This window comes from Poromitra crassiceps (assembly GCF_964638095.1).
Source record: "Poromitra crassiceps genome assembly, chromosome: 1".
NCBI lineage: Eukaryota > Metazoa > Chordata > Actinopteri > Beryciformes > Melamphaidae > Poromitra > Poromitra crassiceps.
In genome coordinates this window covers 96,224,278-96,242,625 of record NC_139623.1, presented here as the reverse complement: position 1 = coordinate 96,242,625, position 18,348 = coordinate 96,224,278, and the positions used below count along the sequence as shown (strand labels likewise).

Sequence of the window (18,348 nt, the reverse complement as noted above, 5' to 3'; positions counted from 1 at the left end):
AACAACAACAACAACATACATTCCTTCCACACTGTTCAACTGGCATAATTCAAGTCTCCAGAAGCCCCGAGATGCCAGGTTAACTTGAGAAGACGTAATTTACACCCTGTGTGCTTGTTTAGCTGAAATCTTCACTGTAGAAAGCCCACCAGGTTTTGTTCTTCCGACGTCTTTTCAAGTTAACTTGGCATCTCGGGGCTTCTGGAGACTTGGATTACACGAGATGAGCAGTATGGATGCATTTTATGTGTTTTTGTTTGTTTGTTTTTTACATTTGGAAGTTAACTTGGTCACCATCCACTTCAGTTGTGTAGGAGAATGCTGCAACGGAGCTCCAGGAATGTTTTGTAGACTGAAAAACATCACCCGTCCTTCCATCGGCATGGTGGTGAGTCGATAATGAGTGAATTATCCTTTAAGGTGTTATTGTTTATTGTTGTTTACTCTCTCTCTCTTTGCCGTCTCTCGCTCGCCCCTTTCCCGGTGGCTCTAACACCTCCCTCCACCTTCCTCTTCATCTCCCTCTCCCCCTCGCTCGCCCTCCCTCCCTCTCTGCCCCCTGACCCGTGGTTCCTGTGTTAATGTCCTCTCGCCGCGCTGCGTGGGCTTGCCTCTGATTGTCTCGTTGTGTTGTGCGGTCACCACGGAAACCTTGGATAGGCTCCAGCAATTGAGGCAGACACACATTCAAGCACGCAGTGAGCACACATATGCGCACACATGCACGCGCGCACGCACGCGCGTGCACACACACACACACACACACACACACACACACACACACACAAACACAGAGTCATAGGCACATACACACTCATGGTCAGAGAGTTTTTTGAGCTCAGAGCCTTGGTGCTGGTCTGACTGGAATGCTTAATACCCAGAGAGAGAGAGAGAGGGAGAGAGAGAGAGCATTGGTGTTAGCGTGTAACAGTATAACACTATTGCACAAGGACTGTGGTAAAGCGTTAACGACAAAGTAAAAGCATTTTCCTTTTTAGACTAATTCTTACTTTAAAAAATCCATCACATGAAGCGAAAAAAATTTATATACTATACCTTCCAATATAGCTACATCCTTAACAGTCATAACAGCACCCAGAAATGTTTAAACACACACCATTCTGCCTGAAACTCAACCTGAAAGATCAGTTGCTGGACTCTTGTTGAGCAGAAACAGTGTGGAAATACGTCATCGGCATTAGCTGTGCCCCCCCCCCCCCTCCTCATTACAATAAATGATTATATCTGCATTAAATCACTTGTGAAGATGTGGAATCTCTAATTGAGCTTTCGGACGCCTCTCTTCACATCTCGGTCCAGCTCATAAACGTACAGGCGAGGACAAAGAGATGGGGGCGGGGCACAGTGTCACTGACCAGGCTAGCACCAAAATTAAAGACCAATCTATCTCTTTAAAGACCTCCTCTCTGGCAGAGGAGGGGGGGGGGCAGAAGTGGGGCAGAGGGCAGAATTCCGGAGCAGCATGTCTGTGGACTGACGGGCAGTGAGGAGGGGAGGTGTGCGTGTGTGTGTGAGTGTGCGTGTGTGCGTGTGTGTGAGTGCGCGTGTGTGCGTGTGTGAGTGCGCGCACGTGTGTGTGTGTGTGTGTGTGTGTGTGTGTGTGTGTGGTGGGGGGAAGGGGGGGGATCCTGTGTGGGGGCTGGGGCCCCTGTCACTTATCAGCTCCGGCCGAGCGTCGCCCAGGGCCAGAGTCGGGAAGCAGCGCTGGAATGTGTCCTTCCCTCTGAAGGTGAAGAGAGGAGAGGAAAGGCAACGGAAAGAGAGGGGGTTCATACACACGCACATTCGCACGCACACGCACACACACACACACACACACACACACACACACACACACACACACACACACACACACACACACACACACACACACCTGCTACCAGCTGTTGGAGATTGATACACTTTCATGCCCACATACAGGCTCACATCATATGCACACTTTCCCCAACAGACTGCCCCCGAAATCCAACCAGCACACACACACACACACACACACACACACACACACACACACACACACACACACACACACACACACACACACACACACACACACACACACACACACACACACACACACACACGTTTGTACAGCTATCTTAGTGGGGACCTTCATTGACATAATGCATTCCCTAGCCCCTAACCTTAACCTTAACCATCACAACTAAATGCATAACCCTTACCCTAAGCTAAATGCATAACCCTTACCCTAAGGTCCACGCTCATAACGGACATTTGTTGCTGAGCATGCAGGCCGTCCGAGTAATGTCTGGATATGTTCAGGAATTCACTGCATGTTTAGAAATAGCTTAACTCTAACCTAAACTTAACTTAACTCTAACCTAAACTTAACTTAACTCTAACCTAAACACAATTTTAAGTCTCAACCTTCAAACAGTTGAAAGTGTGGGAGAAAGTGAGGACCGGCCAAAATGTCCTCACCTTTCTAAAATGTCCTCACTTCCCAGGTATAAAAGTCAAATGTAAGATAGCTATACAGAAACACAAACAGGCGTGTCTAAGATAGCTATACAGAAACACAAACAGGCGTGCGCACGGATATGTTCCGGCATCGCCCAGGTTCAGTTCTAGATCCTCTCACACTCCACGCGCATCCCACCATTCGTAAAATTGCGGTATCCATAATTATGCCATTCCCTTTCAATTTTATGCAGATGATGCAAAACTTACGTAACAGCAACACCTGCTAATTATAACAAAGCTAAACTGTTTTAGACAAGCAAAGATGGATGACAGGCTGTTCTCCTCAATGCAGACAAAAATGAAATGCTCCTTCTAGCCCTGCAGAAACCTCACATCACATGTCACACACACTCTAAAGGATTCTGACAAATGTTTTGGCGTCATCTTTTATCCAGACCTTTGACAATTAGGCTAAATCAAGGCAATATCCAGAACAACAGAGTTTCATTTTAGAGTAGGGGTGTGCCATATCGTATCTTTATCGATATGCCGTTACAATTCATATTCATATACTAAAAAATTAATATCGTGATAATAACAATATTTCGACTGGTTGATGGTATGACGTCACACCGTTACGCTGCATAACGGTATGACGTACGCACAGCAACTAGCATGGCTGAAAGCGGCTCCATGGTGGTAGTGTGTGTGTGTGTGTGTGTGTGTGTGTGTGTGTGTGTGTGTGTGTGTGTGTGTGTGTGTGTGTGTGTGTGTGTGTGTGTGTGTGTGTGTGTGTGTGTGTGTGTGTGTGTGTGTGTGTGTGTGTGTGTGTGTGACTCTAGGTGGCACTGTTGGCGCCGCTCAGTAATTGTCTGGGAGCCGAGACTACCATTGTGGAGGAGTTAAAGCAGGGGTGTCGGACTCATATTAGGTAGAGGGCCGGATTTGTTCAACTGAGACCTCATGGGGGCCGGATTTTTTTTTTTACTAAAATCAATTCGACTCATTTACCCATTTACTTCACAAAAGAAATACTGCTCTTTCCATTTCTCTTGAAACTGCCTGCATTCCGTGTCAACCTTTCTCTTTTTCGACAGCATCTTGTTGAGTCCTTTGTTTTTTGGTAGGTAGCCGAATGCGCGATTCAATTCCAGCGTGGCATCATGGCGGCTTTGTTTACACCTGATGACCTACTGACATACTTCCTTGTAGTGCAGGTTACTTAACTTATGAATGAACTCTTAACTTGCTTATTAGCCACACGTAGTTCATGATAATGGGGTGCGAATTTAATAATAATAATAATAAAAAAATAAAAATTAAATAAAAATATTCCAAAACATCTCGCGGGCCGGATGAAACCTGCCCGCGGGCCGGATCTCTGACATCCCTGAGTTAAAGGATGGCTTTACCGATTATCAACCCACTTGGTATCATTATAATCTCGGTAATATAAGCACATGGGCAGGGTTTACCTTCTCTATATGTTTTCCTCACGGAGGAAAATCTTCCCTTTGTCTGCCTGCAGAAACTCCGCCCCCGCCAGCTGCAAGTCAGTAAGGCTCGTTAAGGCTCTCCATGCGATTCTCCGTGGATGTGAACATACTTAAAAAATAAAAAACAATAACAGCCGCCCTCGGAGCAGATTCCACGTCTCCGGCAGAACTTCTGCAGTTCCGTTGTGACGCGTTGTGATGTAAAACGCGACACAACGGAGCGTTTTGCCAGAGGAGAAAAGGGGAGATCTCTGTGTGGAAAACATATAGAGAAGGTAAACACTGCCCATGTGCTTATATTAATGACATTATAATGATACAAAGTGGGTTGATAAACCCACGGTAAAGGTTGGTAAAGCCATCCTTTAAAAAGGGGAGTGACTTCAGTAGTGTGTGGAATTGGTTTGGTTACAAAAGAGCTTGTATAACAAACCACGGTAATATTTGAAGGCAAACTGTTATGTTTATGCTGACATATAAAACGATAACCCTTATTTTGTTGTGATTGCAGGTTCTTGAAATTAATAATAAAATATTTTTCAATATTTTGTTATATTGTCAAGAATATCATTATGGCAGAAATACCCTGCTTTAGTTTAGAGAGTATCCGATTCTTCAGTCATGTTCTCTCTGTTACTGAACTCAAATGACCTGATACATGCATTTGTTTTTCTAGAGCTATAATGACTGTCATGCACTACTAGGCCTACTCTGTACCAAATACAACCCCACACTTGGAAACATCCAGCTTTTTCAAAACTCAGCCAGCCAGAGTACTCGTAAACTACATGAACACATGCCAGGTTTTAGTGTCTTCACACTTTATTAAGTCCATTTTCGAACATCGACGGCATTGCGTGGCCTAGCGCCTTATTCCAGTACACCGTTCACCAGTAGACCATCACCGATGGACTCTTTCCTAGAGAAGCCTGGCCATACTCTCTGCTCACAGGATGCAGGGCGGCTTGTCATTACCCACATGCAAAAGAAAAGAGCTGAGGCATGAGCCTTATCCTACAGGGCCTCCTCCCTTTGCAGCACGCTTCCTGCCATTGTCAGGGAATAAGACCCTCTGTCAGGAGATTCTTGCCCCAAGTCAAGACCCATTTATTCAGCCCACCTCACCAGCCGTCCCCTCCCTCTGCCTGCTTTCCTGCACTCTGTTATTTGCTTACTTCTCCAGCGGGCCGCCCTGGTGTTGCAAATGCAAAATGCAAACACAAATATATGTGCGGGTAGCCTATATTATTATAGTGAGACACACATACACACACACATACATACATACATATACACACACACACACACACACACACACACACACACACGCATCCACAAATAGGCTCATTACTTGACGATCTAACAAGGGGAGAGGAACTCCTCACATCAATGCAGAAATCCCCCTTACTGTAAAACATAATCTGAATATGTTGATCTGATGATATTGGACAGCTCAATCAATATCTGTGAACATGAGTAAATCTCTCCCAAAGCGAGAAACAAGAGAACAGAGACTCTAATCTGTCATATCATCAGAACACAATACCCTGTGCTACTTCAATGACATTGGATTAATACATTGGCTTCGGGTGGGTTTTCCATTCAACTATCTTTAACAGGTATCATAAAACATGCAGGCAAATGAATGCACCTGCAAGCTGGCAGAAGTGCCTGTGGGTGTGTGATCTTATAGGAGCAGACAGCAAGTGTCACAGTGCCAGAGCATCTGTCTGAAGGAGGTGAATTTCCCTCAGCTGATGTTAAGTTGGCAATTGCACCTTATATTTAGCACTAAATATCCATCCTGAGGTTATAGATGTCCAGTATTTCTTGCATTGCTCTTGAACAACACTAACTATACAGGTTGTTGACCCAGGCAACGACTCAACATCAGATGGAAAATGTGAAGTACAATCTGATTTCACTGGTTTATTTGGAGTCCAACTGGACCAGTCTATTTAAAATCTTTGCTCAATCCATACCAATTGAGTTGTCCCACAACAAAAGATTAGAGTGATACTCTTGTGTGCATTGCATTATTATTATTATTATTATTATTATTATTATTATTATTATTATTATTATTATTATTATTATTATTATTATTATTATTATTATTAGGCTTCGGAGAAAACTGAACTAGCCTGGCAGCTAAATAATTTATCAAAGAAGACCTTCCCAATTTTATAGTGTTTTTTCCAGCATGAAGTGGATCTGGATCAACACAAGCCTCCTCAATTACATGTAGGTTCAGCATTTTTCCAGCAGAGGGACCTGGTGAAGATGAGGTTTTGTCCAGCTACTCTAGTGATGATTTCCTACAATATCCTTGTATTCCACTGGATGGTGCTAACTGCCTCCCTTGCATCTGTCTTTCTGCATAACTGGGTCACTGTATGGTGAATGAGTATGTGGGCAATTCATGAAATTGGGTACTCAGTTCAGCCAGGGAGTCTGGGGAGCACCATGTCACGGTGCAAGGGCAATTTGTGTAAGATTCACTGATAGCACCATTCATCTCAAGGTAAAGCCTTAGATACCCGTTAATCACAAAGGCTTTAGAGGAGCCTCAAATAATCTGCACTATTTACACAGCAAACATGTGCATGGTCAAAGATAGAGATAAGAGAGACGCATAAGACACACGCATCCTAGAGGTTTGTCAAAACTGAGGGAAATGTGGTGATAAATTGGTAAGCGGAAGGACAAATTATATTAGAGAGTCTGCTGCTTAATAAGATAAAACAATGTTCATCTTGGTCAGGGGTAGACTCCAAACTATACACTGGAGAAGCTGCCACCTCATCTTCTGCTTGATTTTCTCTTCCTTCATGGCCTTAACACTGCACTTGATTCACTTTTGTTCCAGTTGAAATGTGAGGAATGCAGTGAATATATTAGGCTACTGTATTTGCACTGCCATCCTCTCCTTATGACTTTTAGTATTACAAAGTTACCAGTTCTTACCATTTCATTAGTGTCAGTTTAATGACAGCAAAGACAACCAGATGCATGATGATAAAGATGAATATATTATGTTCAACAATGATTTAAAAATCCGGGTGAAATATAGCAGCAGAGGAAAAGCATTATTTCTCACTTTAGCCCTGTCTCGCTTTATGTATAAACATTGTATGCATTAATTCTAAAATGTCGACTACGGTATTTTAATATGCTGCTGGGTGTCTAAGGTGAAGTTGGGGTAAAATGTGGAGTGCTATATTTTTGCTACTGTATGTTTAATCTCCATAAAACTAGCTGATGATTTCAGGCTAATCATTTGATGTAGAGTGAATGCAGAGTGCCAATAGTATGGGTGTGGTTTAGGGCGTGGCGTGTTTGATAATGCTGCCAAATAGCTGGGGGAAGGGGGGGGGGGGGATTCAAGTGAGTTTAATGTTTTCTGTCACCATTAGGATAATTAAACCCTAAGTATGCCTTGATGTTGCTACTGAACGTTTCCATTTTATGTCACCTCAGCCCTTCAGGATCAGACTTGGTCTGGCTAACCGACTATGAGTGACCAAATCAGTCTCACATGGCTGATATTTTTCTACTGACCTGAGCTTCAGTTGCAGATGTAGAATGTTTATTGTGATTTGTGTTGCTAACATGTAGCCAACATGTAGCCAACATGTAGCTAACATGTAGCCATCCACAGTGGTGACAATAGAGAAGCTAGTAAACAAGCAGGTGTGCAGGAGCGATGTGGGACCATTATGACACAAATCCCAGTCACAAGCTTTTTCCCCCTCAAGGCTGGCCTCTTTTTACTCTGCCAGTCCATAAAGATTCCAGCGGGCTGAGGCACGATTTGGCAAGCAGACCGGGTTTGGGAAAATAAATCCCTCTCTGCTGCACGCAGGAACCTATCTACTATGAACTTTGTTCAGACTGGTTCTGCTCAGCCATAACTCTGAGAAGTAGCAGTGAAATGGGCTTCTCTGGTTGGCTGAGTGGCCTGAGGCAAAGATGCTGGGATATCAAAGCAAGACTCTTCAAGTCACTTCCTGTATTTGTGTCACGTGGGTTTTGCCCATGGTTTTCCACAGCCAAGCCCATTTAGGAGATTTTCAGCATGTCTGACAGGCAATGTACACCAGATGCGTTACGGCTACGTTGCGGATCCGGTAAAACTGCTGGATCGACTCTCGCCCATGTTAATTGATGAGTGATACATGTGATATGGAAAGATTACGCACCTGTTCTATTTTTGTCTGATCCCGCATCCGTCTGACAGATTACATGAGTGTGGGTCTGTTTGCAGCCGTACCGGAGCCGTACCGCATCTGTTCTGGAGGCGGTGTACATTAGCCCTGAGTCTATTGGAGTCAATGGAGGAGTGAACGTGATCTCAGATTATGACAGATTATTTTGCCCCCATAGTCATCAAAGTAAAATGTAATATTCTGCCTATTTTCAGAAGACACATACTGTATCTTCTGAACATTCTGACACTAAAATGGCATTTTTCAGACAGACAGATCAGGAGAACATTTAATTTGTTTAATACCTGTCTCTGTCTCAGCAACACACTCGCGAGATTTGGCAACAGGAGCTCACGTTAGCACGGAGCGATTAGCTAAAGCTACATGTGAAGCTCGTTGATGTACAGTAGTAGCTAAATCTGTGGTTGGATTTTTTTTTTATCGAATATCTTAGTTACAACTATATTGAGCTAGCAAGGGGCAGCTTTGTCTTGATATGTGTGGTTTGTGTGGAGTTTGGGAACTCACGATCTCTACTTCAAGTTAGTTTGCTAGATCCGCACTAAACCCCGCGTCACCAGGCACAGTCCTCCCACAACACTTCAGGGGAGAGTTGACCACGTGACCATTTAGGAGACTTGCTAGTACCATTTCTTACAATTGGCGGAGCCTGTGGTGACGTATCCCTATTTCAATCATGAGAGACCTTTATTTAGCAAATGGCATGCATGGCAAGTACTTTGGAGTATGACTCCATTGTAAGGTGGCGCTCCTCTTTAGGCGAGAGGGCGGCACCTATATGGGCTAGGATAGAGAACCCCCCCCACACCGCCGCCGTGGGGGATTCTTCAGGAGTCAAGACTTGTTGGTGGTGGACAGGGGAGGTGGGTGGGGTGAAATGACAGCTTCAGAGGATGTTTCAGGGGGAATGAACAGCCATGATGCCAGCTGCTGCTATGATCCGCCAGATCGGGGGGTGACGTAGAACCCTCGCTATATATACTAGGATGAACTGACGATGACTGACGTCATATGGACGGGATGAACTGAGGACAACTGATGTCATGACTGACATCACGCTTGGGCTTGACTGACGTCACGGGCTGATCAGGTAATGCGGATATGGCGGCCTCTCTCTCTGCTTGAAATTTGGTATGGAAACCTCACTATGGACCATCTCTGCCTCAGGTGTAGCAGTGAAATGGGCTTCTCTGGTTGGCTCAGTGAGAAGTAGCAGTGAAATGGGCTCAGTGGCCTGAGGTAGTTGTCATAAGCTGCTTTGCAATATTGTCATCTCAAATCTACTACGATCTACATCATCAGCCCCTCACTGCTTTCTTCTGTTGCTCTCTCCACTATGCACTATCTAATATATACAAGACATGTCATACAACCAATACACTCAACATGGCCACAAGCAGCTGTTAGTTGGGTCAAAGTAAATGGAGCAAATGATTTGACAATTAGAACATAAGCTTGATTCATATTTTGGAACAATACATCACAAGATATTTCACTGACAGTCCTGCAACTGCAGTTGAAATGGTGGCCGACATATTTATAGGCAACTTCATAGTAGACATTTTCAAAATGGTTGGCCTGATGGTGGCGTTATGGTCACACTTTGGGGTCCATCCCAAATATGTATCTGAAGTTTGGTTGCTATACTGTAGCAGGAAGTGTCTAGTGATTAAGCCTCACTTCCTCTTTGCGTGTCTTCACTGTCAAATGCACAGTTTAGAATTTTCAAAATGATTCATTTTCTCTGTATGTAGGCTACCTATGATCAGATTGGATAAACTTTTCAGGAGAAATAGCAAAAACTGTATTTCTAGGTGTTCTAGGACTTCCGGCCTCAGAGGTACAGATGGTTTTAGGGGAGTAGTCATTTGATAAAAGAAGGGAAGAGATGTTCTTGGATAGTCCCCCAAAAGGCTGAGAAGATGATCTTTCTAATCAGGGCTGTTGCTTAATTGAGTAATAGTATTGTGCTTAGTCTCATATCGATTAACTGTGTTCATCCCTTTGTTAATATGGTTGCTTTATGCATCTCTCTTCATTAGCCAGCAAGCCAAGGACAGTCTAGATTAGAAAAATAAGCACATCTAATGCACCTAGAATCAAACTTTAATGCATTTCTCTCTCTGCAAAACCAAATGTTTTATAGAAAAGAATGAATTGAAGTGTTGACATATTATACTAGTATGAGCATCTAATTTTCATGAAATTATCATTAACCAAATGCATGAAAATGCAAATTGCAGCCTGTGAAATAAGAGTTAAGGTTTAAAATGTCATGGTATGCATAAAGTGGGTTAATAATACAGGTTTTGGGGTTGGTTTGTGTTGACACCTCTCTCCTGCTCTAGTCGCTCACCTTTGCCTCCATGTGATTCCTGGGGCTTCTGGGCTTCCTGTGGGTGAAGGCTGGCCTTGGTGGCTGATGTTAGTCCAGAGTCTATTATGGCAGTGCTGCTGGCAACAGGGGATGGGGTGGCAGTAGCCAGCCTCAGAGTTGCAAGACCGGGTCTTATATTGGCAGAGGCTGGTCCCGCAATTGCAGAAGCTGGTCTGATGTTGATGATGGGGCTAGTTCTCACGTGAGGTCTATAGCAGATGGAGGGCTGGGGAACCGACTTCTCCTCGGTGGCGCTGCCAGACTTTAGCTCAGGCTGCGGAGGGAAGAGTGACAAAAGAGCGATCAGTGTTGACAGCTAATTCACGTCACGTGGAATTACTGTCATGTTTGATTAAATCACTGGATAAATGATTTACAGTACCAAATTACAGTTCCCACATGACCACACTATGCCAAAATGAAACACACAGAACTATGACCGCTGCTTAAGAGTTAAGGGTGTGTGAAGGGGAAATTATAAGGCGACTTAAGCATAAGCTGCCACACGAAGCTCCCTTCCCAATCTTACGCCTTCTTGATCAGCAATCTGATTCTCTCCTCCCCTATCTCTCTCTCTCTCTCTCTCTCTCTCTCTCTCTAGCTCTATCTACTATCTCTTTCGCTCTGCCTGTCTCCCTCTCTCTCTAGCTTTTTTTGTCAAATCAACTCCTGCAGTCTGCAGTAGCACCAGCAACAGGCACAGCTACTGTACATCTGCAGTACCAAACCAAGCCAAACACATTCGACCAAATGGTGAATCCTGGAAAGGCCGGCTTAGGCAGAAAACCAGCCAAACCTCCTGAGGTATGGATGTTGATGTTCATTGCTGCATAAGCATGGGTTGGCCAGAGATGTGTAGGGGCCAGTGATACTGTATATACTGTATATATAAGTTTGTGTCTGTGGCAGTCAGAGAGGAGGGGCGATGAGAGAACAGAGGAGAGCGCGCTCGCCCAAACCTCGGGAGACTGTCCCACAATCCCAATCCATCTGCGACCGACGCATTCGCTCTCTGGCGTCTTAATTCCCTGATCAAGTTCATCAACCATCTGTTCTAGGGCAGTCCACAAATCCTGCCTTGCCGCGGTGATTCAGCTGTTCTCTCAGTGCGTGTCACCTGCGCATGCACGCACACACACACACACACACAGAGAGACAGAGAGTATACTTTACTCCCTAGTCCTAGGCAACCCAAGGCTGGAGTGATGATGGAGCCAGTGGGAGGACAGTTGAGTTCAGCTGTTCCCCAGAGAGAGCTATAGGAGGGGTTGGGCAGCCCGGACAAGTTGGAACAGAGAGGGGGAATGCTGGCCGGGAGAAAGCTGATCTGGAGCGAGCCTGAGAGTGAGGGGACAGCTGGCCTAACCACCATTTCCTGTTAGTCAGAGAGGGTGGGACCGCAACGCGAGACACGTACACGACAGTGAGGCCACGTTTTACAAGAGCCGAGGACTATACTGCTAATGGCATCTTGTTGTATAACTGTTTTAAAAAGTTTTGCTCAATCCAGACGACAAACCCTTGGATGATGAACATTGTAAAACAGCAACAGTAGTCACACATTAGAATATATTTTTGAATGTACACTGAGAGCAGTACATTTGTTTCAAAAAGCACAAATGGCACAGCAACTAGGAGTTGCACACATCCTCTACTAGTGCATCTAAAAACTCGCATATACCTTTTCTGTTGCCGGAGTCGATGAGTGCTCACTCACTGACACCTGTGGGTTTAACAAAGACATTACACAAGTATTACAAAGCCATGTAACCCAAGACCACATCAGAGCTCAGTGAGTGGACAACTACAGCAGTCAGTTGCGGCGACTTACCTGCAGAGGGAGTACTTCCTCACAGTTCCCCTGTTGGTTTGGGGGAGAAAGGAGAAATGATGCCATGTTAGATGATACAAACGACACGTCACCCTCCCTCACTTTGAATCAGTTGTGTAACATAACTGGAACTGGCAGGCACTTTATAAAGACACATCTCTTGCATTCAATTCTGGTTTTTGTATGTTCTGTGTACAATTGGAGAGTGCTTTATTAAACACTGCATCATATACATACAAATCCACAACATTTGTAAAGTGGCTCTGACTTCATGATGGCAGGACAAAATTAAAAAAAAAAAACGCCTGGCCAGCATGCGGCTGTTTACACTGAGTCGTGGTCAGACTGTCCACCCAGCGTTACCATGACAACGCAGCAAATCACATACACATACACATACACATACACACCCACACACACTCACACTATCATCATCCTAGAAATGATATGCTTTGAGTGCTTACCTTGATACAAAATTAGGCCAGATGTGCTTAAAAAGCTCATACATTTGAACTCTCACAAATAATAATGGCTTGCAGATAAGAAAAAGTTATTAAAGAGCTACACAAAATGAAGTAGTCTATGGGACGGAGAATGGATGAGAGAATGTGGATACTAAAATAAAAGGTTAAGGGCACCTCCTCGGCTCCAGGATGAAGTGACTAAGAGGGCAGTTAAAAAAGTTGTAAGGGGACAAATCTTTTTATATAGTACAACAGTACTATGCTGAAGGTGCCCTTGAGCAAGGCCCCTAACCCCAACTGTGCCAACAGATCAGACTGTGGTTGTACTGGTCAACTTCCAGGTGTGAATATGTGTGTGAATGTGAACAGGGCACTCCTGAAAAAGAGAGCATTGCTCTCAGTGAGACTCCCCCTGTATAAATAAAGGTAAAAAAACAGTATGTTATCAGCACTGTGTGCCACGTTTTTCTAGTCGTAAATCTGCACTAAAAGTGTTTTGGTTAGGCGTCTGTTCAAATTTTGATAGGTTATAGCATACATGGGCAAAATGCGGCACCAGGGCTGGACCTGGCCCCTGGTGGACCATCTCAATCCGGCCCCCAAGGTCCTCAAAGAAAAACAAAACGACCCCCAAAAACTCAATAAAAGGGAGTATTATGTTAGTAAATCTCATCTGCTACAGCCATTGGATTTGTATCATTACTATATCAGGAGATTAACAAGAAATTACCAATCACAACGGGAGAGAGTTAGAAATAGGGAGACTCCCACGAAAATCAGGAGTGTTGGCAGGTATAATCTCCAATGTGTGGCCCTTCACTTACTTGATGTAAGTCAGTATGGCCCTCAGGAAAAAAACTGTTTCCCACCCCTGGGTTATAGTGTATAAGGGATTAGAACATTATGAGGGCCATCCCCATGGTCAATTACATCTCTTAAGTTGTTGCAGCAATTTTGGGGTTGATACCAAAGCCCCCTCTTGCCCTCCCCATGGCGAAGGGGCCGGGCCCGGTTCAAGGGAAAAGGACAGTAAAGGGACTATAAGGGTACATAAGTGGGTCTGATAGATGATGTTATTTGGATATGACTGCTCCTCAGGGGGCACAGATACACACACTGACATACCACACACCTTTAGTTGAAGCGGTATTCCAGGTTGTGTATTGGGTGCAAGGTTCTCCCTCTCGGTCCTGGCAGGTTCTGCGGCTCTTCTGTGTACCAAGGTACTCTTCAAGATACTTTGCTGATGGCTGCAAAACAGAATCAGACGATGCCATGTCTATAATTGCACATCAGATGGATTATGTTCTTTATTTTTCCACAAAACATGATCTCGAATGGTATATTTAAGCAATATAGCATGAGAGCCAGTGTGTTGTGGCAAATATATCCCGCTGATCAGCTGTTATCCCACGAGGCCGCAGGCCGAGTGGGATAACTGCTGAGCAGCGGGATATATGCCACAACACACGCAGCTCGAGTGCTATATTGCGTTTATAAAACGGTTTCCAAGTATGATAATATAATAATAATAATAATACTATAAGTCCGACTGGCATGGTATTCTGATAGAGTCAGTTGAAACACTACTGTAAGGCGGGACCGCAAGAACGTGCGGGTGATTTGATTGGATCGTTCTGGAGACTGAAGTTGACATTGGCCAATCCTGGCGCTTGCTGAGAAGCTGAGAGCTTTCTGGAAAGCCCGACACGCAGCTTGAGCGCAGCGCTGCATTCTCAGCGCTTGCTGAGAAGCTGAGAGCTTTCTGCAAAGCCCGACACCAACTAACGTTACGGGGTTAAATGCGGGGTTAAATGCGGGGTTAACAGCCTTTTTTTTGCAAAGAAGACATTAGCCCGCGTCTATTCTTGTACAAAACATAATTTTCTGCGAAGTATTAGTATTTTTTTATTTTATTTAACCTTTATTTACCCAGGCAAGCAAGTAAGAACAATTTCTTATATACAAAAGCAGCCTGATTATTATTAGTAAAGTTATAAGCGAAGATCGATTCACAAGGATCTGACAGCTGTCTCCGCCATTTGTTTTTTCTACATTGTCATTTGAGGTAACCAAAGCCTTTTAGTAAGAGAGTTTGCCATGGCAACTCATAACCCATGGCCATGGGTTATGAGAGTTATGAGAGTGGGTTACGGGATTTATACAATGGCTGTGAACCAATCAGATTGCTTGATTTGAGAGAGCCGTTTTATAAGATATTATAGAACGCTATATACCTTTTCTGACAGTTTCTCAATCTTATTCTTTGTTTAGCACCATACCCACAATCAATGTTAGAGCAGAAGCATGTGTCTCTGAGATAAATCTTTAGATTACAGCCTGAGAACAAGAAGATATTGCCAACAATATGAAAAGGTAGCACATTTCAAATGTCCAAGTCAAGGAGGGTGAAATGTTAGTATTTGTCCTCCTCGGCTTGGACATTTGAGATGACCTTTTCATATTTTTTTGAACATGCTCTGGATTTTGGGTTTAGCACTCCACTGAGAATCCCATTGTTGAAGTGCAACCTCCTTCCCCAGTGGTAGGCTAATGATAAGTGTATGTACATTAAATAATAGCTATTGATATAGTAGAACAAGTGATAACCAACAGGTTTAAGGTGATTAAGGAGGTACTTTTAAGATGAATGATGCAGATAGTTGCCCCAGTAAATATGTTGTTTTAGTATATTTAAGAAGACTGTCTTAGAGATAGATAGATAGATAGATAGATAGATAGATAGATAGATCGATCCTGATACTGTGTATTGCAGCAATAGTCTTTTTTTTTTTTTTTTTTAATGTTTTTTTCCCGATTTTTTATCCCATTTTATCCCCCGTTTAGTGCTCATTTTGATTACTCAATCCTGGTTGCTACTCCATCCCCTGCCGATCTGGGGAGAGCCGAGACTGATTCCATGCATCCTCCGAGACATGGGCAGTCAAGTCAGCCGCTTCTTTTCACCTGCCCGAGGGAGCTTCACCGGTAGGACATAGCACGTGGGAGGTTCACGCTATTCCAACCAGTTCCCCTCCCTCTGAACAGGCGCCCTTAACGATCAGAGGAGGAACCATATAAGCAACCAGGATGTTGCATGTTTTTGTGAAGGGGGTTCCTATATGAAGGAGACCCCCGGGAGGCACGGGGAGAACATGCAAACTCCACACAGAAAGGCCATTTTGCCGACCCCACCCGGGCGGTGGGCACCCGAGGACATGCGGACGGGCACGCATTCCTTCAGTGTTCACATCGGTCCAGGTGGGAATCGAACCCACGACCTTCGAGCTGTGAGGCGATAGTGCTTACCACTGCACCACCGTACCTCCTTGCAGCAATAGTCTTTAACACATTAATGGTTGTTGATTTACATATTCAGCAAATCTGTACTCATTTTAATATTCTTATTAAATTTCTCTAACGAGAGGAATTCCTGTTTGTTGAAATGGATATTATATTAGGACTATGTATGTGAATGATAGGCATGTGCTATTGTCAGATTTATGTTGATAATTTGGGAGTGTTTTGTGATTTTTTTGTGTGTGGGAATCCACGTTTGGTCACACAATTATTGGGGGTGGTGGCACAGTTTTTATGCGAGTCTATCCCGGGTAAAGTGAATTACAAACTAATTGCAACTTAACTCATTAGTCATCATTAGGGATGACTATGGTGTGATTTGTGCATTACTTCTAAGTCATTAAATTCAAACGACAAAGAAGTCAACCATTAGTCATCTTCTGTAGTTTAGCTATTAACTTAGGCTACCTTAGGCATAAAATAAGTATTCTAGTTATCTCTCATTGTGGACGAGCATACACAAAAGTAGCTGTTCATTATCTGAGTGATTTGGTGCAATGTTAATCTTATTCAATCAACACAATCTACTTGTTTTGTCTATAAAGTTACTAACGTGTTACATATTGTTCACTGCCTGTGAATAAATGGCTTGTCGTGTAATACCATGCGGTAATCTGAAGGCTTGGCGTCTTCTTTTCCACAAACCCTGAGCAGATGATTTTGGAGGTTTTCAACTCGTCCACCTCTCCAATCACAAGGACCGCCACGTCCCCATCCCGGCCAAGCAGCCAGCTCACATTCTTACTGTTGGCTGCAGGGAACACACACACACACACACACACACACACACACACACACACACACACACACACACACACACACACACACACACACACACACACACACACACACACACACACACACACACAATGAGTTAATCTATGTGTTGAATTATCCAGACCATTTAGGGGGTCCGGGACCTTGAGGGGGTTGCAGGGGGTCCCCAGCAAAAAGCGTGATCATTTATTTTCACTAGAATTCCAACCATAAGTAACACAATGTGTGACTATTTTGGTCATGGGTTTCATACACTTTCTGTAATAAAACATTCAATAGTGCAACGATCCTCCCACTCCCCTGGCCCTGTCTTGCAGGAATTTTTATTCTTATTTGGTGAGTGTGCTCACTACCCTTGCTAGAAAGGAGTGTGTTTGGCCTGTCTTGCAGTCGTTAGGCTGATTGGGTGCACCTGGGCCGGGTGCACTTCAGAGTCAGACCATTCAGCTTCTCTCTCTCCTCATCGATGCACCTTTTGTTCTGTTTGTTTATTGTTCATTTGTTTAATGTTGTTTGTGTTGGCTAGTTATTTCCCCTTAGCTTTAGTTAATAATTTATAGATTTTTTTTTTACTTTTACTTTGGTGTAGGACTCCCCTCATGTTACAACCCAGCTCAAGGAAGTAACAAATGAAGGGAGTCACAGAGAAAAGTAAGAGTTAAAACAATAATTTATTAACTAAAACTAAGGAAAAATAACTAGACAACACAAACAACAAACGAAGAGAACAAAAGGTGAGGAGGGAGAGAGACTGTATGGTCTGAAGCCCAAGGAGTACACCAGGCTAAAGGCCTAAACATGGTCGTCCGTCCGCCTCGAATTGGAGCCGTCTCGCCGTCTGGCGGCGCCAGCGAGCCCTACATGCTCGGACGCCACTATGCCCTCCCTCCTCCCACCCTCCCTCCTCCTGTGGAAGCTCCGTGTGAAAATGGCGGAGATTGTGTGCCAGGCAGTCTGAATGAAATTGAATGTAACGTTCCCAATTCTATGTATTAAATTCTAAAAAACGACCCTCAACATTTGGGAAGGCTAAGGCACACAACTAGTTCGTTATAATCTAACGTCATGCTTTGAAAGGCGACTTTACGATGATGAGCCAAGGCAACGGCCAGTCACAACTCTCCTGCAGCTGACGTCACGCACGTATCGTCGCCGTGAAGTCACATTTTCGAGCAGCCCCCGTCAGCCGACGGCGCCCCCTCCCCATAGGACGGCGCTCCACCCGCCGTCATACGGGGAGGGCGGGGCGAGGCTCTGACGGACGACCATGTTTAGGCCTTAAGGTGCACCTAGTCTCGCTGGCCAGCCTCCCCTACCTACTGTGAGAGGAGTCTGGCGCCGCAGGTCTCCACTTGCCATTTTCAGCATG

General features: G+C 44.3%; 1 protein-coding gene across 3 annotated transcripts in view; it reads right to left on the bottom strand.

Moving 5' to 3' along the window:
* LOC310780861 (uncharacterized protein) overlaps positions 1-18,348 on the bottom strand; it is a 40,922-nt gene that overhangs the window by 6,793 nt on the left and 15,781 nt on the right. For 2 of the 3 annotated variants that reach the window (XM_083641368.1, XM_083641367.1), the window contains exons 3-8: positions 16,806-16,953; positions 13,975-14,092; positions 12,379-12,408; positions 12,229-12,270; positions 10,527-10,821; positions 8,144-8,263 (exon numbers count right to left, since the gene is read on the bottom strand). In XM_083641368.1, the coding sequence (XP_083497494.1) occupies positions 8,144-8,263; positions 10,527-10,821; positions 12,229-12,270; positions 12,379-12,408; positions 13,975-14,092; positions 16,806-16,953 (753 nt within the window). The remainder of the gene's footprint in view (positions 1-8,143; positions 8,264-10,526; positions 10,822-12,228; positions 12,271-12,378; positions 12,409-13,974; positions 14,093-16,805; positions 16,954-18,348) is intronic. The other variant, XM_083641369.1, reaches the window with a different exon arrangement.